We start from the raw sequence: 23,065 nt of genomic DNA, 5'->3' as shown, positions 1-23,065 counted from the left end.
TCTGTTTTTGGTAAAAATGGGGTTTCGCTTTTGCTCAGGCAAACTGCTCCAACTCCTGAGCAGTCTACCCACGTGGGCCTCCCGGAGTGCTAGGACTACAGGCGTGAGTCTCCGAGCTAAACCTTGCTGTTCTATCTTGCTATCTTGACTCCGCAGTTGCCTTGCCCTGCCCATCTCTTCCCTGGATTCAGTGACTGTCCTCCAGGTGCGGGGAGGGAAGGTCCAGTGCTCCACCGAGCAGGCACTTATAGGTGACAGAGGACAGGTACACTGTGGAGCGGGTAGCTGGACCTTGAGCGGGCACTGGCCAGAGATTGGGGATGTTTGGAGGTGTGCGAATACCAAAGCGGGCCTGGTGGGGGCAGGAGCCTGCTAGAGGCTGGAGCCACCGGCTGCCTGCGGGTACTTTGTCCTCATCCTCCCTTTCATCTTCAGCCCTCAGAGGCCCAGAGTTTCTCAATGGAGCAGGAGCGCGCGGAATGCTCTGCAGGGGGCTGAGGGGGCTGGTCGGGGCGGGGGTGGACATTCCAGGCATTCTTCCCTTCCTCTAGGAGTCAGGCTGCGGGGGCGGGGCGGGGCGGAGCGGGGAGAAGCAGCCCAGCTCCGGAGAAGAGGGGATTTCTCAGGAGAGAGAATGAAGGCTGCAGGGCCGTCTTCAGGCGCGGGGGGTGGGGGCGGCACCCCCCCACCCAAAGCTGATGGGGGAGGGGATGGGAGAAGCCAGAGAGGGAAGGATGGGGGTGGGACTGGATAATCTGCCAAATCCAGTTCTTCCTTTAGAGCCGAAGGCGGGAAAAGCAAACTGGAACCTTGGGTCCAGGGCTTCCCCGCCTGGGTGCTTAACAGGGTCTAGCCAGAACTACAGATGCGGGTGTAATGAGAAGCCTTGAGAAGCTAGGAGTGAAGGCTTATTTTGTTTCACTGATTAAGCAGTTTCTTGATTTCTCACCCTCCATTCCGCAGCACAGGGAGAATGTATAGTAAGAGAAGATGCAAAGACTTTCGCCCCACCCTCTCCCAAAGAGAACTACAGAGGCTGTTTCCCAATCACCATTCTGCTTTTAATGGGGGATTCTTTCCGGCCTCTGAGGAAGGGAGGAGGATCATCAGGTAGACAGTCAGTGGGGGAGTGAGGGGACCCAGAGGCCCATCTTCAGACAGTTTAATAGAACATGTAGGTTTGTAAATAGATGCCCTCCCCATGACCAGTAGAAACCATTGCAAAAATACCTCTGTACACAAAACTTAGATGTCACAGTGGATTTTACCAGAACAAAGCATTCGCATTATTGAAAACAGCAAGATTCACTTTTCACAAAACAGACTTTTGAGAACATAAAAATAAATATGGACATTCTAGGGTCCTGAAGGCCCAGAGAAATAGACAGATTCATAGTCTAGGGTAGACTTCAGGAGCAGCTTAGAGCAGAAGTTCCGAGTCTCTGAGGTCAAAGGTGGGGTCCAGAGGAGTCTGGGCCCCTTGAGATGAAGTTCATACAGCAGCCTGAGCCTTTTCAAGTCTTTTAGATTCATAGCAGCGATTCCAGGAAGCTTGGGCCAGGCTGGGAGGATGGGAAAGGGGAAAGAGCCTTTGAGGAAACAGAACCTTACACCTAGGATAAGTAAGGAAGGGTTACTCCAGACCATTCCCAGGGCACCCAGGCACCTTAGGGGGGGGAGGGGGCACAATCCAGTTGAAGCAGTTGGTGGGGATGGGAACATGTGTGAAGACAGTCCAGCCCACTTTGGCAGGGAATGGGTAGGGCAGGGGCTGCTCTGAAAGGCACCTTGTATGAAACTTATCCATGGCAATAAAGGACATAGGCACTGATGGAGCACACTTTCCAGGTCTCTGCAGCCCCACCATGTGTACAAAAACAGGCAACCCAGGCTCTGCTGCCAGCCTGCCCCTTCCACTGTTTCTCTATTCCTTTCCCCTCTCTTATCTTCCTGGTTCAACAGGGCTGAAGACGCTGAACCCCTGAAGCACTCCACGTGCCTGCTTCCCACATCCAGCCCAGCCAAGGCTCTACTGCACACCACCTCAGCCTTCTGAGCTGGGATGCTGGGTCCTGGGATGCAGGGGAGAAGCATCTCCCATTAGGGTGCAGACAGCTGCATTTTAGAACCTGCCCAAACCGGGGCAATCTGCCTCCCCACTCAGCTGAGCTTTGAGCAGACCCCCAGTGCCTGTCGGTAGGCCTCAGTCACCTCCTGGCAGTCAGTCAGGGAAAAGCAGCTATCCCCCAGGGGGTCCTGCCGCCAGCGCCTCAGGCAGCTTCCAGGGCCCTCTGAGGGGGGCTCCTCAAGGCCCATGAGGTCGTCCACAGACACACAGCCCCGCAGTGGGGGCTCGGGGAGCCGTTCAGGCAAATCCAGTTGGTCAAAGGACTCAGAGGACAGGATGCTGTCCTCACTCACAGCCCCTGTGGGACGGCCTGCCCGGGTAGGGGGGCGAGGTGAGGCCAGTTCATCCAAGGAGCCGAAGGTAGTAGGGGCTGTAAGCTCCAAGGCTGTTCGGGAGAACTTGCCGTTCAGTTTGAGAATGCCCTTGCGATGGAGGAGCAGCCCTGAGGCTTGAGGGGGCTTCTGTTCCACGGGGTCCCCACTCACAAACACGTCCCCTGCATCCAGGAGTTCCCCAGACTCACTGGGCTCAGGAGAGGAGTAGTAGCCAGACTCACGCTGCCGGGACTTCTTGAGGATACCCTTCTTGGGGGCCAGGGGAGCAGCCTGCCCAGGGATTGTGGGGAGTGGGCTGAGCTCCTGGGGGTCCTCCTTTGCTCCCTCTAAAGAGGTTAATGCCTTCTTCTTGAGAATGCCCTTTGGCAGCTTGAGGTTGCCCTTGCCAGTTCGAGTGGAAGTGTCATCAGCTGGGTCACCATGGAAAGACTGGGCCATGTCATTCTCCCTGCGGGACTTCTTGAGTGAATGCTGGCGCTCCACGCCCGGGGCCATGCCTCCACCACCGGGAGTATGCTGCTTGAAGAAGCTGCATACTTTGGCCCCGTTCTCTAGGAGGGGGCGGGAGGAGCGCCGGAGCCAGTCAGCCATGGAAGCCCGGGCAGAGTCACTGCCAGAGTGCCCACCCTCACGCAGAGCTTCCTGCTCCCCTACACGGGTGGCATAGCCCCAGTTGACCCACCAATGACTGGCCACATCCTCCAGAGTGGCCCGGCGGGTGGGGTTCACCATTAACAGCCACCGGATCAGGCCACAGGCATCTGGAAGACAAAAGGCAGGGGCTTTAGTTTGGCAGTTCCAAGAATGGACACCCCACGGGCCCCCTAACTGGCTTACCCCTGATTTGAGCTAAGACGCCGCTCACCCCTGCGTCAGATATAGCCATTCTGACCTAGGGCTCTACATGCCATGGCCCAGCCAGCTCCCCAGACCAGCTTTCCTGGATTGCCTCTCTGTCCCATGACCCCTCAAGACTGTGACCCTTCACGAGCCCTTATCTGTATGTTAGTGTGTATTCTCTTTGCCTCTGCTGAAATTCCATCCTCTGAGGGTAGAGACTGTGCTCAAGGGTAAACTAAGGCTGTCACACACTTCTTCCTGCCTTCTACCTCATAGTGAAAGTACAAAAAGGTTTCTGAGGATGAGAACAAAAACAACAAGAAATGAGACAACTGTAACAAAGCAGATCTAAGTTGGACCTTAGGCAGCACCTCCCAGATATGACCAAGCCTGCCCATGAGGGAAGGAAGAGACATCCCCTCTTTCCTTAGAGGTCTCAGACATTAGAGAGATGACAGTGGAAGGTCCCCTAATCTTCTGCAGGTCACAATGGAATGTGTTCCCTTCACTGCAGTGCCTGTGTTTACTTCTTCCCCTAGATAAGAACCCACACACCTCCCACTCACCAGAGGGTTTGGGTGGCTCCTGGTAGGCCCCGTTGCTGATTTGTTTCACCAGTGTCTTATGGTCCTGCCCATCAAAGGGCATGGTGCCATGCACCAGGATGTAGAGGAGAACACCCAAGGACCAGCTGTCCACCTGAGAGAGAGGGAGAGATCAGCAAGAATGCCCGTATCCAGACCTAGGGGTGCCAGCCTGACCTTCAACAGCAGGTAAGAAAAGGCACGTGCTGGACAACTCAGAGGTCAGCACACCTGAGGACCGGCCCCCTCTGGTACTGAGGGGGACACTGCACAGGGACTGAGGCTCTTAGGAAGAGATGTAATCACAGCACAAGGGCAATAGTTCTTCTGGGCCAGGGTGGGTGGTTGTGGCAGATACCACCTCTATATCAAGGCTGGATTGGGCACCAGGAATGGTAATGAGAGCAGGAAAGGTGAGGGTGTGAAGAACTAGACTGGGGGCCAGGAGACCTGGGTTCTAGTCCCAGTTTTGCTGCTCCTAGCAAGTCACTACTTTAGGGGGGCCCTGAGTTTTGTGGTCTGAAAAAGGGAATAACTAGAAAATCAGCCCATCTATCTCATGGGATCTGAAGTCCTAGGAAGTAACTAAGGCAGGTTGGCAGTGGAGGGCAGCCACTCACCTCTGGGCCGATGTACGGCTTCCCATTGACAATCTCTGGTGAGGCATAGAGAGGGCTCCCACAGAATGTCTGCAGGAATTTGCCTTGGTGGTACAGGTTGGAGAGGCCGAAGTCAGCGATCTGTAGGATTAGGGCAAATGTGGACACAGCTCAGGCCAAGGCGTGGGTTATTCCATAGTTCTTGACACACTCTTCTTCAGACCCTGGGGAACGCCGGGCCACAACCCCTACCCCACACTGGGCACTGTCCACATAGCTCAAGCCCTGGAAGAGCGAGCACTGAGCAGGTGTGCTGCTTAGAGCACCCAGGCAGAGGTATGTGAGGGCTCCAGTATCCTCATGGCTTCCCAGGCACTTTTGCTCATGCTGTATCTCATCCCAGAGATCCTCTCTCCTGCCTACATCCAGCAAGCCCACCTGCCCTGGGAGGCTTTCTGCTGCCTTGAGATCTCCTCTTCCTACAAAGCCCAACAGTGGCGTATGGCTGCCAGGAGTCCCAGCCCCTCAGTGCTGCTGCCTCCCAGCCAGGCTCTGTACTCCCATGCTGCCCTCCTTGCCCCACCCTTCCTGCAGCTCTAGCCTGGGTGAGACCCTGGATGAGGCTCAGTGGACACTTACTGGCTGAAAGGAGGGTCAGCCAGATTGAAGGGGACAGCCAGCTTCTTATGCCAATGCACAGCCCTCAGGACCACCCACGAACAGAGGTGCTCTCCATAGCAAAAGGCTTATTCCTCTGCCCACACCTGAGCAGGAACTTGGTAGCAGGAACCTAGGGGGGAGGAGGGTTTGGCCTAGAGTAGCTAAGAGTAGTTAAGAAGCCATAGTGAGGGCAGAGCAAGTGCCAGGCCTGGAAGGTAACTTTTCATAGGAAGGTTAACACCCCGGAAGGTAACTTTTCATAGGACTGCCTAACACCAAGGGCCTGAAAGGTCCCACCCATCTTCTTGCTCCCCAGAAAGAGCCTTTCCCAGCTATCTGCACTTAGAGACTAAGGCCAATGACCTACTGCTCCCCACCCCATCAGAGGGTTGTATGTGCCCGGGAAGGGGAGGGGCTGTGTATGAAACTCTGGCTCTTTCATTTATGGTTTTATTGACCTCTTATCAAGCAGTTACCAATAAAGCCCACAGTGAGGCCTATGATTGGTACAGATAGAAAGTCCTGTTTATGTGAGTTTATTGGCTCCTCCGGTCAGCATCAAAGAGAGCCCCACCTGCTCTGGGAATTGGCTGGTAAGGGAATGACTTAGCACTGGGACACCTCAGGGCACAGGTCAGAAGCCACAGGAGGAGACTATGCCCTGGGTTCAGGAAGATTCTGAAGAGGATCAGAGGATAGTCACTCTCCAAGGTGTCTATTAGGGGCTAGCCTCTTCCCTGCCTGAGCCAGCCCTTGCCATGGCCTCCTTCCTGTGGTCTGAGTGTTTCCCATAAACCTGAGCTTCTCCTGACTGACCTAAATTTAACTCTTTAGGAATAGAAATCCAGCAGCAGAGAGAGAAAGCTGGTACTGATGTGCTTGGTCAGTGGGGAAGGGCACCACATGGCCAACCGACTGTAGCAGATTAAAGCGTGCCTCTGCTTGTGCATGCAAGTGTGCACACGTGTAGGTGGGGGAAGAACTCTTGGCCTATACCAAGATTGTGAGCACAGATGAGCCTAGATCTAAACTGTCAGCTGTGTAAGGTCAAAAGACCACCAGTCTGGGAGTCAGAAGACCTTGGTTCTAGCTCAGGCTCAACTACTCACTAGCCGCATGACCTTGTGCAAGTCACCCTTCCTCTTGAGGCCTCAGTTCTCCATCCAGCAAGTGAGGTGTTAGAATGGATGAGGTCCCTACTGGTACTAATATGTAAGTCTGATCTCTGCTTACTCCTTCAGGAACCCACTAAGAGCTTAGAGCTCCATGGCTGGGGATGGTGCAGAAAAGCTAAGGTGGGGCAGGGAAGCTTATGGAAAGGAGAAGGGGGGCTCACCTTGATGTTTCCATTGGCATCTAGGAGGATGTTCTCCAGCTTGAGATCCCGGTGAACAATTCCATTCTAACAGAAGGACAGAATAGAGTCAGGGGAAGGTCACTAGGGAAGGGCCTAGTTTGGAAAGTAGGATAAACTCAAAGGGAGCCAACTGGGGTTCAGCACAAGTAGGCTGGGAATGCCCATCTTTATTGGCACATGGTGCAAGAAATCACAGCCCCTTCCATCCCTGGCCAAGAGATTCAGTAGGAGATGCCAGTGTTTCCTCGTCTGAGAGTCCAGAATCCAGTCTTGCCTCTTGTTTCTGCCTCTGTAGTGATCCTGCACACACTGTGGAATCTCTCTGGTCTAAACCACCCCCTCAGAAGATGGCTGGGGCAGATGGTGCTCACCTGGTGGCAGTAATGCACAGCAGAGACGATTTGCCGGAAGAAATGCCGGGCGTCACGCTCACTGAGCCGCTGCCGCTCGCTTATGTAGTCATACAGGTCTCCTCGGCTGGCGTACTCCATGACGATCACGATTTTGCTGCTGTTCTCAAACACTGAACGGGGCAAGGTGGGGAACGTCAGGCCCTCCCAGAATCTGCTCCCCCTGGCCCCAAACCAGACAGGACCTCCCTCTAGAGATGTCTGCTAATCAGGCTACGGTAAAATGGCCTTTGAAGCTCCTTGCACCTTCAAGGAGGAATGAGGTAAGGCCAAGGACGCTACCTAGCCCTCCCCATCCTTAGAAGGATTCTGAAAATTACTCTGGTTCTGTGGTTAGGGCGCCGGCCACATACACTGGGGCTGGCGGGTTCGGACCTGGCCCGGGCCTGCTAAAAACAACAACAATGACAACTACAACAACAACAAAAATAGCCAGGTGTTGTGGCAGGTGCCTGTAATCCCAGCTACTTGGGAGGCTGAGGCAAGAGAATCGGTTAAGCCCAAGAGTTGGAGGTTGCTGTGAGCTGTGACGCTATGGCACTCTACCCAGGGCAACATAGTGAGACTGTCCCAGAAAAAACAAACAAACAAAAAAACTACCCTGCAAATTACTAGGAAGGCAGAAACATCATGGGCTGAGAATGAAAGGGCAGGCTCTTTGGTTCAGAGCCTAGCACTTTTTCACCTTGCGACCTTGGGCAAATCTCTTCTAGATATGTAAGTAAGAACGTAAGTTTGCTGAGTGGCCTTGGATAGATCATTCAACCACTTTGCCTCAGTTTCCTCACCTGATAAGCAGGATAATAATGGCAGCCTCCCAGGGCTGGGGTAAGACACAGATCAAATGTAAGCAATAGCTTCAGGGCTAGTGAGCAAGCTGGCACAGGGTTTGGCACATAAGCAAGCACTCTATAAATGGTACCCACTGTTATTATAATCAGTATCCTCTTTAATGAATTTGAAAAATATGGCTGGGCACGAGGGCTCACATGTGTCTTTAATCTTAGCACTTCAGGAAGCTGAGGTGGGAAAATCCCTTGACATCAGGAGTTTGAGACCAGCCTGAAGAAAAGCAAGACCTCATCTCTGCTAAAAAGAGGAAAAATAGGTGCGGTGCCTGTGGCTCAGTGAGTAGGGCGCCGGCCCCATATGCCGAGGGTGGTGGGTTCAAACCCAGCCCCGGCCAAACTGCAACAACAAAAAAATAGCTGGGCGTTGTGGCGGGCGCCTGTAGTCCCAGCTGCTTGGGAGGCTGAGGCAAGAGAATCACGTAAGCCCAAGAGCTGGAGGTTGCTGTGAACCGTGTGATGCCACGGCACTCTACCAAGGGCGGTACAGTGAGACTCTGTCTCTAAAAAAAAAAAAAAAAAAAAAAAAAGAGGAAAAATAGCCAGGTGTTGTGGCGGGCACCTCTAGTCCCAGCTACTCCAGAGGCTGAGTCAGTAGGATCCCTTGAACCGGGGAGTTTAAAGTTGCTGTAAGCTAGGCTGACATCACAACATTTTAGCCTGGATGACAGAGTGAGACTCTGTTTCAAGAAAACAAAACAAAACAAAATTTTGAAAAATATGACCAATAATAATACCTTCTTGGAAGAGCAAACGAGGGCTAAAAGTATATGAAAGTGGATTGTGAGCTACACTCATCACCCTCCATCTTTGACTTCTGTCCAGGGTATCTAGGCCAGGGCCTCAGGCCTAAGGCCTTATACACAGAAGCAATCAATACATATTTGGTAATTAATTGAGTGGCTGAGTTCCTGGCAGTCAGCCATCCCAGCTGGCTGAGCTCTATGTGTAGGAGGGGCCTTTGCCACCTCAGGCCTTGTCCTGGCTCCAGCCCCCTGGAAGGGTAAGGAGCTGCGCGTTCACCAAACTGGCCCTTCAGCGGGGTGTCAGCACACGCACGTCCATGACATTGCATCTTTGTGTCAGACGGGTCCTGTGAGTTTGGCTTGCTTGGCCAGCCCCAGAGCTGTTGCCCTCTAGCCTCTGAGAAGGAGCAGAGGGAGGAGGATTCTCCCAAGAGGAATCCCAGCTTCCAGGCAACTGGATACATGGCCAGGAGGACTGTGCCTTTTTCCAGGGGAACATGAGTAAATGTCCCTGATCCAAGAATGCCCAGCTGAGACTTCACCCCTATGGTTCTCAATATCTCTGCAGGGGTGCATGTAACCTTTGTGTCATGAAATTGGGAGTCAAGAGCCAGCCAGGGCACTTTCTGGAGAGAAGCTAGGTCAGAAATCAGTTCCCAGGACTGGAGCCTCCCCCCAGCCCATACTCTCTGGAGCAGGAGGGGGATGCATTTGGGGGATCCCTTCTAGACACATGGCCACTGTCACGTTCTGTGTGTGCTGAAGGTGTAAGAGAAGCCACATCCTGAGCTGGGGCTAAGTTCCCAGACTCAGCTGGGGATACAGGTATGGAGGAGAATTCACACACACACACACACACGTGCACACACACACACACACACGCACACATATGCACACTCTGCCCAGTCACCAAGCTCAGTGTGGCTTAACCAGTCCTTTGTCATCTGCCCACTCTTCCCTAAGGGAAGTATACAGAGATACAATTAGTCTTCTCAGCCACTTGCCTGGGCTCCCCATGAGACAGGCTCAGGTCACAGGGCCACGTTGGTGGCTCTGCTCTTAATCTTCCTGTGAACGAGACCCAAAAGTAAAGACTGCTCCATTGTTTTCTCTACCTGGACTACTCACACAGAGGCACCTTCCCCCTCTCCTGCTGCCCCTGCTCTCCCTGGTTTCCCATCTAACTGATATTATGGAAAGGCCCAAAGCAGACAGGTGTGTGTGGGAGGGTGCTCCCCCTCTTTCCTCATCACCCTCTCTTACTCACTCTGTTGTCTGGGTCACAGGGGAAGAGGACAGCTGGAGTGGCGAAGTCAGCACTGATGTCAGAGAAGAGGAGCCAAGAGAGACAAGAAGAGGGTAGGAGCCAACCCCATGGCAGGAATGATTCAGAGCACAGGGCAGATCTAGGAGGTTTGGCTCTTAGGATGTGTGAAGAATGGCACCCACGCGCCTGAGACAGCTGCACCCCAGCATCCCTTGGCTTGTTAAGGATCTAATTGCATCAGGAAGGTGGTGTTCAGGTAGGAAAAACCTAATCATAACAACAACAACAAAAAAAAAGCCCGCAATTCCTTCAGTACCTCCCATGAGCCCAGCGCTTGTTGACATTATCCAATTTGATCTTTGCAACCACCTTGTGATATAAATGGGGCTGTCCGATTTTACAAATGAGGAACTGAGGCCCAGTCTAAATTAAATGTTGCCCAAAGTCATGCAGCTGGGTTTCAAATCTAGTTTTGCCCAACTCTAAACCCTGTATCTTTTTCACTTCTTTGTGTTGTCTGTTCTGACTTCCTGCTAAACACACAAACACACACTCACACTCAACTCCCAGCTTCAAATGCCGCCCACCCACCCCCCACACACATACCTTCATGGATGGCAATAATGTGAGGGTGGTTGAGGGACGACATGATCTCAATCTCCCGCCGTATGTGCATCAAATCTTGCTCATCTTTGATTCTGTCTTTCCGGATTGACTTGATGGCCACCTGGGGACAGAGATGTAAGGAGAATGAGGAGAAAGGTCTGATAGGTAAAGGCATCCCAAGGACACTCTGGGTGCCCTGGCCCTGCTATCCTGGCTCCAGCTGTGACAAGGGCCACAGGGTACACCCTGAGAAGCCACTCCATCCTTCCTGAGGGTGGGCAGCAGAGTGGCCGGAGAGCACCTTCTCTAGACAGGGTTCTCACTGGGTTGGGTACAGACTGTACAGCAGGAAGGAGTGTGGAGCAATGGCCTCCTTTTTCAGAATCTACAGCTGAACAGGAAGATAACAACTTGCATTCATAAGGCTGATGCTTTATGATTTATGAAACCACCAGCGTGCCCGACTGCACCAAGAGGACAAGGACTAGGCCTGTTTTGCTCACCCTGAATCCCTGATACTGAGCAGAGAACCTGGCACACAGTTGGCACTGAACAACTGTTTCATTAATAGATGAACTGGTCCTCACACAACCCTGGGAGAAACCATTTACATCCCCATTTACAGGTGAGGAAACCAGGACCCCAAGAGGTTAAATGGCCTGCTCAGGCATGGTCACTAGCTGGCACCAAGGAGGTTTAGAGTCCTGGCCCTCTCATTCTGACTTGGTACTTTATTTTTTGTCCCAGGACTCTAACCTGCCTTAAACAACTAATCTTTAGCTAAGAAGTGGAAACAACCCAAATGTCTATCAATAGATGAAGAAATAAACAAAATATGGTATATCTACACATTAGAATATTATTATTCAGCCATAAAAAGGAAATTCTGACGCATGCTAGAACGTGGATGAACCTTGAAAACATTATGCCAAGTAAAATAAGCCAATCACACAATCACACTTATATGAGGTACCTAGAACAGGCAAATTCATAAAGATAGAAAATAGAATGGTAGTTGCCAGAGGCTGGGGGAAGGGAAATGGGAGTTGTTGCTTAACGCCTATAGTTTCACTTTTCCAAGATGAAACGAATTCTGGAGATTGGTTTACAACAATGCAAACACACTTAACACTGTTGTATACTTTAAATCGTTTTATATTTTACTACAATGTTTAAAAAATACTATCCCCTGGGCGGCGCCTGTGGCTCAACGGGTAGGGCGCCGGTCCCATATGCCGGAGGTGGCGGGTTCAAGCCCAGCCCCGGCCAAAAAAAAAAAAAAAAAAAATACTATCCCCCACCCCCAAATTATGGGGAAATAAAACCCCAACATGAATCTTTTATGTCCAGGTAAGGAAATGTTCCTCCCCGGCAACAAACAACTAGGCAGTTAAACAGAGTCCTCAGGACCCTGCCATTAATTTGTACAGGTGGAAAACACCATATAAGGTTTAATCCCTGTGGGGCATGTGTTGCACTTAGGAAGGGTGGGGTGAGGCAGTACGACCCGAGATGCAGTTCAAGCCACCTCTTAGAGACTGAGGTGTTTCCACCCACTCAGCAGCAGCTCCTAGACAATGCCAGAGGTGGGAGCAGGGCCTGAGAGTGAGAGACACCGCCTGAGGAACCAAGGATCTGGGCCCCTATTCTGTTGCTGACCCTGTGGGCAAGTCCCACCCTTTCTTTCTTTCTTTTGTTTTTGTAGAGACAGAGTTTCACTTTGTGGCCCTCGGTAGAGTGCCGCGGCATCACACAGCTCACAGCAACCTCCTACTCCTGGGCTTAAGCGATTCTCTTGCCTCAGCCTCCCGAGTAGCTGGGACTACAGGAGCCCGCCACAACACGCTATTTTTTTGTTGCAGTTCGGCCGGGGCGGGTTTGAACCCGCCACCCTCGGTATATGGGGCCGGAGCCTTAGCCTTACAGACTGAGCCACAGGTACCGCCCCCCACCCTTTCTTAGAGCCTCAGTTTTCTTTTATGTGAAACAAACAAGTTGAACTAAGCTGTCGGAGGGGCTTTCCTGCTCTGGTTCTATGTGATGAGTTGTACAAATGCCACACGGGGCCAGGCCATGGGAGGCTGGCTACATGGCTGGCACTGGGGGCAGGGCGGGAGTGGGGTGGAGGTGGAGTCCCAGAGCCAGCTAGTTCCTGGCAAGTCCTGTCCAAGAATACAGATGGTAAATACAAGACTTCCTCTTCATGAGAGATAGGCAAGTTATGAGAAATCTAAAGATGCAGACTGAGGTAAACAGGCCTCATTGCATTTCCCTGGAGGGTTTGCCTCCCCTCAAGATTCAAAGGGAGACAGAAAAAAGGAAACCTCTGCTTGAGGGGAGGGGCCTCTAATCCGCCCTTTCAAAGGGCTCTGGAGGCAGACAATGGCTTCAGGCTGGCAGGGACAGTGGCCCTGCTGGCCTGTGCTCCCCATCAGGACAAGAATGCGGAACAGCGCTAATCCTGTAAGAGAAGCTACTCACAATGCCCGCCAGTCTGGTCACCCCGGCAACGAGGCAGGGATGGCGTGCCCTCCACCCTGCTCCTCCCTAGAGCTGCATCGGTGAAAGAGGGGAGGCCTAGTGTTAGCGTGGGCCCTCCCTGAGCAAGGCCGGGAGGACAATGGCAGGCAGGAGGAATGGTCACCCTGGAGCCTGCTCCCTGAGACCCTGGAGAGGCCCACGCTGCAGCTGGAGGGGATAGGACTGCCCCCTTTCTGCGCCAAACCATCCATGTCTCCCCAATGAACTAAGCCAAAATAAAAAAACAAAAACCCAAAACAAAAAAACCCAAAATCTCTGGGCTTGGAATTGAGCAGGGCATGGGGAGTAGGGAGAAGAGGCACCTCTCTCTCCTGGAATCAGCCTGGAATCACTAGATTCAGTCATTCCCACTCTCCATACCACTTTCCTCTTCCAGAGAGGAGATTTTTTTCTTTTTTTTGGAAACAGTTTTACTTCGTCACTCCTGGTAGAGTGCCGTGGTGTCACAACTCACAGCAACTTCAAACTCTTGGGCTCAAGTGAGTCTCTTGCCTCAGCCTCCCGAGCAGCTGGGATTACAGGCACCCACCACAACGCCCAGCTATTTTTAGAGACCGGGTCTCAGCTCTTGCTCAGGCTGGTCTCAAACTCCTGAGGTCAAGCAATCCTCCCACCTCAGCCCCCAAGAAGGCTGAGATTACAGGTGTGGGCCACTGAGCCTGGCCTCAGAGAAGAGATTTTATGGACTAGTGCTTTTCTCCCTAAAATTCTTCGTTTCTAAAATCAGAGAATGGATAAAGTTCTATGAGCTCTTTAGAGATACAGGTCCCTTAAAAGTATATTAATAGATAGCAAAATCAGTCACATAAACACAAATCATATATCTAGACAATCAAAAAATTTGAGAATTTAAGATGCACATCTATGCAAAAACTAGGCATATCTTGGTTATACAGTTGTATAGTCACAAATGTATATAATAGTGAGATAAATTACCACAGGTCTGGGGGCAGAATTCTGGAGATGCTAAGGCCTAAGAGAAATGAGCTTCCAAAAAGGTATGTGCATGTGTGGGTCCTTTGAGGTGCTAGAAGGAGTCTCTGCATGGGCAGAGGGTACACAAGTCCAACCCTGAGATCCACCTCTTTCAAATCTGGAAGCCAAAGAGTCTAAATCAGCATTTGTTAATCCTCAGTGAATAGCTCCATTCTCCTGTAGGCTCATGCTCTGGCCACAACAGCAGGTATATTGAGGACCCTCCAGTTATTTACATTAGCTTCTAGCTGATCACAGCCTGGCTGGCCCTTCCCAGGAGAGAAACCAGTTATGTCATAAGGCCTCCATCAGACCCCCCCTGGGGGGGCTGGGCACTGCTCCCCAACCAACCCCAGCCCCACAGGAGAGGCTTCTAGCTATCGGTTGGATAGCTTGTCAGAGTACATTAGATCTAGCAATAGTTCAGGCCTAGATACAGCCCAACATACAGAAAGCATTCAACAGTTGTTTACCGGTGAATGTAATTCACAAATAAAATATTTATTGGTTAAGTCATGTGGCTGATCTTTGAATGATGGGACCAGCACCCAGATAAGATTTTTCTCCCCTTCTTCCTAGGCAAGGGTGGAGTCGACTTTGGTTATAAAGATTAATTTTTTTTTTTTTTAGAGACAGAGTTTCACTTTGTTACCCTTGGTAGAATGCCATGGTGTCATAGCTCACAGTCACCTCCAGCTCTTGGGCTTAGGTGATTCTCTTGCCTCAGCCTCCCGAGTAGCTGGGACAACAGGCGCCCGCCACAATGCTTGGCTATTTTTTTGTTGCAGTTTGGCCAGGGCCGGTTACCTGCTACCCATATACCTGCTACCCTTGGTATATGGGGCCCAGCACCCTACTCACTGAGCTACAGGTGCCACCTCTATGAAGATTAATTTTTTTTTTTTTTTTGTAGAGACAGAGTCTTACTTTATGGCCCTCGGTAGAGTGCCATGGCCTTACACAGCTCACAGCAACCTCCAACTCCTGGGCTTAAGCGATTCTCTTGTCTCAGCCTCCCGAGTGGCTGGGACTACAGGCGCCCGCTACAACGCCCAGCTATTTTTTGGTTGCAGTTTGGTCGGGGCTGGGTTTGAACCCGCCACCCTCAGCATATGGGGCCGGCGCCCTACTGACTGAGCCACAGGCGCCACCCATGAAGATTAATTTTTAAGGACCTTTGTTCTCATCTACAAGACAGGTGAGCAACTATTTTCTAGAATAAAAATAAGATGACTAAACCCAAGGAAGAACATAAGAATTGATCAACAAATCACCCAGAGGAAAGAGGGCCATGAGCTCAGAGATAGTCCTGGTATAATTATTAATATGGCCTCCTTTATTCTCCATACTATCCAAGTTTAGACAATGTGTTAGATGAGCACCCTACTCAGAGGGGGAAGGAAAACCAGGCCCGATGATGGTAATGTAAATGTGAACGTGAACGCGTCATGAGCAGAGGGGGTATTAAGAGCCCAGGTATCAAATCCTCATTTCCCCTATCAAGCTATGCAACTCAAGACAAGCCACTTAAATGATCTGGTTAACTGGCTGGCTAGTTTTTTTTTTTTTTTTTTTTTTTGTAGAGACAGAGTCTCACTTTATGGCCCTCGATAGAGTGCCATGGCCTCACACAGCTCACAGCAACCTCCAACTCCTGGGCTTAAGCGACTCTCCTGCCTCAGCCTCCCGAGTAGCTGGGACCACAGGCGCCCGCCACAATGCCCGGCTATTTTTTTTTTTTTTGGTTGCAGTTTGGCCGGGGCCGGGCTTGAACCCGCCACCCTCGGTATATGGGGCCGGTGCCCTACTGACTGAGCCACAGGCGCCGCCCGTGGCTGGCTAGTTTTAATGTTCTCATCTGAAAAATGAAAGGACAATTAATCTCCCAACATCTGCTAAATGCCTACTATGTTGTGCTTGGCACTATAGATTATAATGTTATAGATTCAGACAAAAATTAGATAATCCCTATGCCAAGGCCTTCAGTACAGTGGGAGGACTGGCAATTAAATGAACTCCAGTCTAGTGTGATAAATGTGGCAGCTGAGGTCCCTGCTTGCAGACTGGCTTCAGGAGCACTGGAGAGCTTTGTTCCCTATAGAAGCAACCCCTGCCCCCCCCGCCCCCCCCCCCACACACACTGAGAGAACTGCTTTAGACCTTGAAGGACGAATGAGGTTTGCTAAGCCAAGGGAGATGGGCTAGGAAGGAGTGAGGGGGCATTTATGCAGATGGAGAGGTTGGAGCAAAGGCCAGCAAGGAAGGAGCCACTCCTGAATTTGCATACCAGGATCTCTAAATTCCCTTCCAAACTCCATTTTGTGCTGAGCTTCTTCAGAAATGGGTCACCTTCTCTCTGCCAGGAAGATGCTAGCCAAGGATTGTTACATGGATTGTTCAGAGGCCCCATACTCTGACTGTGTTAACCTGCCTGAGCATAATTCTTACTGATACCATCCCAGCAATTTTCTTGCCTCACCAGCCATGAACATTGGAAAGGAAGCAGGGCTAATTCCCTATCCTATTTTGCAAATGGCACACTCTGGAGTCCAGAAAGGCTTATTGACTTTTCCAAGGTTTCCCAGCACATCAAGACAGAATAAGGATCTGTCTGCCTGGATGGCGGGGTGCTGCCATCTCAGAAGGGCATGCCCCCCATCTTCCCCTGGATCAGGCTGTGCAGTACTACCAGCCACCTCCATCCCACGTACAGATATATAATCATGTTCCCTCCTCCTTTGCCTGTACCCTGTGGAGGCAGGTTCTGGGGCTCAATGGGTAAACACTGCCTCCCTCCCAGAACTCAGATCAGGAGTGATCTGGATTAAGGAAAGAATGGTGCAGAGGTCTTAGAAATAGAAGGTCCAGAGATGCTGGGTGCAGGTGCAGGGAGAGGGGGTGCCAGCTGGACATCTCTGGTCATAGCTGTCACCTGGAGTTGGAGCTAAGCTCCTTGACTCCTCTGGCCTTTCACAGAACAGCTGCTGTCTGGGAGGCAGGGCAAGGAGCTGGAGGATGACCCATTTAGATAACGGAGGAGAAGTTGGGCTGGGCTGGCCCAGGCCAGAGTAAGGATGGGCCTGGGGGTGGCTTGCCATCCCACCAACCTGCCGGAGAACCAGGCAGAGGTTAGGAATGGGCTCTGAAGAGAGCCTGAGCCACATTCTCTAAGCCCCATACTGCGCTGCTCCTCCTTGCCACCCTCTAGCCCCTCTGCTAGGTTGCTGGGTGAGGAGCTTCCCTGCACAGCCCTCTTGTGTGGTTTGGCCAGAGCCCAAGGACAAGAGTCGCCTGCAGCCTCCCTCCCCGCTGCTGAACAGGCAGGTGCAGGAGGAGCTAGGAGGGCAGTGTCCACGGAACAAGCCTTTGGCAACTGGCCAGGCGGGAGTCCTTCTGTGGAGCTGGGGCTAAAGGAGAGACTAGGACTTTGAACAAAGCAGAGATCAAAGTGGTTTGGCTTAAGGAAGCTGGGCACAATCCATGCTTTTTCCTCAGAGCAGGCCAGACCCAGGATGGTGATTGGGGGGGAGGGTGTCCCAGGAAGGGTAGGTAAGGGGCTTAGTTAAAGCCAGCCTTGCTGGAATAATAACAGTATATATGCCAGATGCTATGCTAAGCACTATCCATACAATATCTTATTAGTCCTAGGAGAATCTCACAAGGTAGGGGTTATTATAATCCCTACTTTGCAGATAAGTAAATTGAGGAATACAGAAGTCATACAGCTGGTAAGTAACAAAGCCATGATTTGAAAACCCCTGCAGTCTTGACTTTGAGCTGGGTAGTCTCCCCAACAAGGTTTAAAAACTGGGAATATAGTATATCACACCCATCCAGGATTTCTTAACACAATCAGTGTATGTGGGGGTAAGGGTTGGGTCCCAGTGACTCTTCCTACCCTAAGCACGCCTGGGGCACTGGGAAAGGCAGCCAATGAGAGCTAGCTGTTAGAATGACACAGAACCCAGAGGCAAGCCGGGTCTCATCTCAAGACCAACTCCCAGTCCAAGACTCAGTACTTGGTCACTCAGAGCCTGGGGTGGTCAAGTCAGGAGCCTTTGTTATAGGCAAGTTGCAGGTATGCCACTAACCAGGCACAGGATAAGTCACTTCCCTTTTTGGCTTCAGTTTTCTCATCTGTCAGTGAAGGAATTGGACCATCTCAGTCACTTTCAAACCTTTGGAAATCCCATGTGGCAATCAATATATAAAAGAGACAGAGGCACCCTTGCCTCAGAGGGTTCCCCATATGGACTCCCCTCATTTCCCTCACAGCATGCCTTAAAAGTAAGATTTCCACACAGATCACCCCAAAGACTCTGGTGGACTCCACCATTCCAGGGGCCCCAGCATATGTTTTTCTTAGGGGGAAGTGGTCAGGGGAGCTGGGGGAATCACAGGAGGAAATGTCATTTGGATGCCAAGATCCAGAGCAAATATTTGTTTTTCCTTTGATGCTCTCTTAGAGCAACCATTAGTACCACCCACCTGCCCTTCCCTCTGCCAATCCCATCTGGCCCCTGATAATCTCATCTAGGTATGTTTGGAGTGGGAAGTATGCTAGAAAGGGGAAGGGAAAATTGGGATAGAAGTCACACAGCAGGCTTTCCTCTCAATCTAGCCCCCACTAACAATCTTAATTCAATTGAAGGGAGGTTTTGGGTAGCTTCCACAAGGCACCAGGTCTCTCTTGGCTCAGGGAGGATAGTCAAGGGGCAGGGTTGAGGGTAGTGTGGGGAAGAGAGCAACGCTCAAGCATTGAGAAACCATTAATACAGCAGGCAGCTGCTCTCAGAAGAAGGGAGACCCAGAGCAAGTTCTCAGCAGCAGTACTGGGTGGTCTAGATCAGGGAGGTTCAGAGACAGCCACATGCCTACTGATTTGGCTCCCTACCTATAGCAAGAGGCATGTGGCCAGGGAGTATCTGCAGAATTCTCTCTGTTCTGATGTAATAAGAGCTGGAATTCCTGCCTACAACCACTGAGGTTTGAAAACTAAAAGCTGGTTTATCTCACTCCAGAATCAAATGAGATCTTTCTCTTTGTCTAACACACACACACACACACACACACACACACACACACACAGTGACACAGGTCAGAAGTCTGATGGGATCTCTTAACTTCAATCTCAGTTTCTCAGCTTCTGGGCCACCCTAGTCCTCATAACCCAGTTCCTCCCAGCCAGCCCCCCGCAGGCACAAGGCATAAGGCACAAGCCATGAGGAGCTGTTTTTTTTTTTTTGGCCGGGGCTGGGTTTGAACCCAGCACCTCCGGCATATGGGACCGGTGCCCTATTCCTTGAGCTACAGGCGCCGCCCCCATGAGGAGCTGTTTTCCAGCTAAACTCCTGACAAAGCCTGGGCCCAGCAGTCTCAAGCCTGGGGCCTCACTGGATCCCCACAACTTTATAAAAAGAGAAAGAAAAGGAAAGCCAGGAAGTACATGATTGCCCAATAACTGTAACCTGGCAGCGGGCAACTGGGGACCGTGCCAGGCATTAGCAGGAAAAACATACTTGGTCCTATTGATGGACCCATAATCCACCCCTTTTCCCAACATCCACTCTCCTTCACCAATGAAATGACTTCTTGTATTTCAAACCAGCTACTGGCTGCAAAAGCAAACACAACCTGGGGAGGCAACCACTGCCATAGCCAATAGGGCAAACCACAGAGACAGACAGACAGACAGACAGACACACACACGCATGCGCAAATGCCTTGCAATCAGCACAAAACATAATCCCTAAACCACTGGTTCTAAAAGACTCATTAAAATATAGATTATATGGCCCCATCCTAGACCTTGAGGATAAGTTCTTCTGGGTGTGGAACCAGAGAATTGAGTATTTTAAACAACATTTCAGGTGATTCTAAAGAACATTTAAAGTGAAATTGGTGAACCACATTCAAACTATGTCAACTAACTTTTGGCAAATTTGTCACCCTTTCTGGGCTGGAAAATTTGTAGTCGTAGTAGTTCTCACTGCAAGTTCTATGTATCAGGAACAATTTAAGTTCACATTTGTATCTTATTCAATCCTTTTAGCAGCTTATGAGGCAAGCTGTGTTTTCTCCATTTTTGCAGAAAGGGAAACAGATTACAGAGATGAAGGAAATTGCCCAAGTTCACACAGATTGCTATTACTACAACAACAACAACGACAACACACACACCAAATTAACAGGGCAAGTTCCTGAAAACGCCCCAAAGGTGTCTTGGGGCACTGTGGACCTGGTATCAGAGCCAGGTTTCACATTTTTCAAAATAAAAGGCTCATCATCATGAAATTTCAACTAAATCTTAGAGCTGTTAAGGACCCAAATGTCAAGCACACCCCTGTGCAGACCTCCATAATATGCTGGGATGACAGATCGTTAGGGTTAAGGAACTTCATACCTCATCCATTCATTCAACCACACACATACTTATCAAATTCCTACTAAGGTCAGGTGCCTTCTATATCCACTCTATTGAACAATCTGTTCCAAGCAAAATTCAACTTAAGTCCCATCTTCTCTGGGGAGCCAGCCATCCCAAGATCAGACAATATTCGTCTTCTGTGCACCCCGAATCCATCACATGAGGGCTGTGCTGCCGACGTCCTCAGGTCTATGACCACTCTCTGCAATCCTGGGCAGACACATCTGCCACAGACACCCTTCCGAACACAAACGCACCCTCAGCGTGGTAAAGACTGCGTGCTGCAACTCCACCGAGCAATGCATGGGCCCCTGGCCCGCCCTCCTTCACTCCCCACCAGCCGCCAAGCCCGCGCCCGCTGGGCAGGCGCGGCGATAGGCAGCAGCACTCACCAGGCGCCCGGAGCTCTCCCGCGCCTTCTTCACCTTCCCGTAGGTGCCTTTGCCGAGTGTCTCCAGGAACTCGTAGCGGTGCCGCAGGTTGTGCTTGTGGTGGTGCCGCTTCACGGCCTGTTTCTTCATCAGGGGTTTGGGTGACTTGATAAGCCCGTCGGCCAGCGGTCGGGTGAGCCCCGCAGCCACAGCGGCGACGGCCGAGGCAGCGGGGCCGGGGCGCTGGGGAAAAGCCAATGACTCCATGGCGAGTGGGAGGGCAGCGAAGGCGATTCGCCGCGCGGGGAGAGATAGAGCCCGCGGTGCTCGTCTTGTCTACACACAGCCCGGACCCCACCGCCGCACCGGAGCGCGCCGGGAAGCGCAGCATTCCAAGTTGTTATAAACACTCCGAGCTCCAGGCCTTGGTCACGCCCCCCAACGCCCATTGGCCAGCTAGCCGGCGGCGCGTGACCGCGGTCTCCCGCATTCGCTCTCCGGCTCTCCCGGCCCCGCCTCTCTCCTCGGCGAGGCTGGGAAAGGTGTCAATGCAGCCCGCCCACCTGGGCCCCGGAGGGCCGGGACTGGGGAATAGTGGCTCTTGCAACTGCTCTTGCTTCTGAGTGGCTGTTGGTCCTGGTAAGAGCCCTTGTTTTTCCTCGGTACTATGTTCTCAGTCGGCAAAGGGCAATCTGAGGGCTCTAGAGGTCACCAAAGTATTTCTCCATCCTGAGTAATTTGTTCAGCCAAAGTCTATTAATATAAAGTTGCTTGGCCACTTCTTTTAAGTCCATAAAGGAGAAAAGGGCATGAGATAGAACAGAGGCAGCATCTAGCCAAGTGAGAGCGCTGATAGAGAACTGTTCTGGAGTTCTGAGTTCACTTGTTTTCAGTTAGATCATCCTTAATTAGATCCTGGAATCCAGTGGTCCTCTTCATCAAAGAGGGCTTCTGAGTGTGAGTGGATCTTTCAAGATGTGGTAGAATTATGAAGTGTTGGTAGAAGATGGAAAGAGCCAAAAGGGAAACATATAGTCATTTAAAAATGTGTATATTACACTCCTACTACTTTGTGTGTATTCCTAAATCTGTAAATAGCTGCCCCACCCAAAGTTTTCTTGTCCCTTATTTTGGAGCCAGGACGACAGGTGGTAGGTCATGAGGTGTGGCTTGGGTTTTGAGGCCTAGAACCACTAGGTCTAGACTCTCCATTCTAAGTGCCCATTTAGAGTGCAATGAGAATGTCCACAGGTTTTACACTAAATAGGGTAAAAGAACATTTCCCCTCTTGATAACCTAATCCTGTGAAATGAGTATCATTCTGGCCAAGCCCAAGCTGCAGAACTGGGCACAGACCCTGGTCTGTAGGAAGGAGAATAGAGGACATTAGACCTTGATCTCCTTTCCTGAGAGAAGTCCTCCTGCAAGCAGACTTAGGGCCCTGATAGGATTCCAGCTGTGCTGGGGGGGGACAGCTTTTACCTCCTGCTCCTGAGGATGATACCTCCAGCTGTGTATTCAGGGTATGCTGAGGATCAAGAAGGACTAGATCCCTAATTGCTAAATTTTTTGTTTAGTGTCTATTCACTTTTCTATTTCCACAGATCCTTTGATCCTTTCTAGAATGAGTTGAGGGGGCTGTGCCTGTGGCTCAGTGGGTAGGGCGCTGGCCCTATATACTGAGGGTGGTGGGTTTGAGCCTGGCCTTGGCCAAACTGCAACAACAACAACAACAACAAAAATAGCTGGGCGTTGTGGCGGGTGCCTGTAGTCCCAGATACTCTGGAGGCTGAGGCAAGAGAATCGCTTAAGCCCAGGAGTTGGAGGTTGCTGTGAGCTGTGATGCCCTGGCACTCTACTATGGGTGATAAAGTGAGACTCTGTCTCTAAAAGAAAGAAAGAAAGAAAGAAAGAAACAATAGTGCTCTTTGTGGCTAAAGAACATCCACCTTAGACAGAAAACCAACTTCCCTCCCCTAAATCTGGAGGGCCATGAGAGGTGGAAGCTGGTTTGGCATTCTTTTTTTTTTTTTTGTGGTTTTTTTTTTTTTTTTTTTTGGCCGGGGCTGGGTTTGAACCCGCCACCTCCGGCATATGGGACCGGCGCCCTACTCACTGAGCCACAGGCGCCGCCCAGGTTTGGCATTCTTTCCTCTGCTGGTCTTTCCTTTCTTTTTTCAGAGACAGAGTCTCACTTTATCACCCTTGGTAGAGTGCTATGACATCACAGCTCACAGCAACCTCCAACTCCTGGGCTTAGGCCGGTGGTTCTCAACCTTCTTAATGCCGCAATGTATTTTCATTGTTAAAAAGGGGTCGCAACCCACAGGTTGAGAACCGCTGGCTTAGGTGATTCTCTTGCCTCACCCTC

General features: G+C 51.1%; 1 protein-coding gene across 1 annotated transcript; it reads right to left on the bottom strand.

The window, feature by feature from the left end:
- Positions 1-1,021: 1,021 nt before the first annotated feature.
- On the bottom strand, positions 1,022-21,071 carry NUAK2 (NUAK family kinase 2). The gene is made up of 7 exons (XM_053607615.1): positions 20,716-21,071; positions 10,381-10,501; positions 6,875-7,026; positions 6,483-6,548; positions 4,508-4,627; positions 3,870-4,002; positions 1,022-3,224 (listed from the first exon to the last, which is right to left on the bottom strand). The coding sequence occupies exons 1-7, from the start codon at positions 20,959-20,961 to the stop codon at positions 2,161-2,163; spliced, it is 1,902 nt and encodes a 633-aa protein (XP_053463590.1). The 5' UTR covers positions 20,962-21,071; the 3' UTR covers positions 1,022-2,160.
- Positions 21,072-23,065: the final 1,994 nt, after the last annotated feature.

The sequence above is a fragment of the Nycticebus coucang genome, chromosome 10, assembly GCF_027406575.1.
Source record: "Nycticebus coucang isolate mNycCou1 chromosome 10, mNycCou1.pri, whole genome shotgun sequence".
Classification (NCBI taxonomy): domain Eukaryota; kingdom Metazoa; phylum Chordata; class Mammalia; order Primates; family Lorisidae; genus Nycticebus; species Nycticebus coucang.
This window is presented reverse-complemented; position numbering and strand designations above follow the sequence as displayed.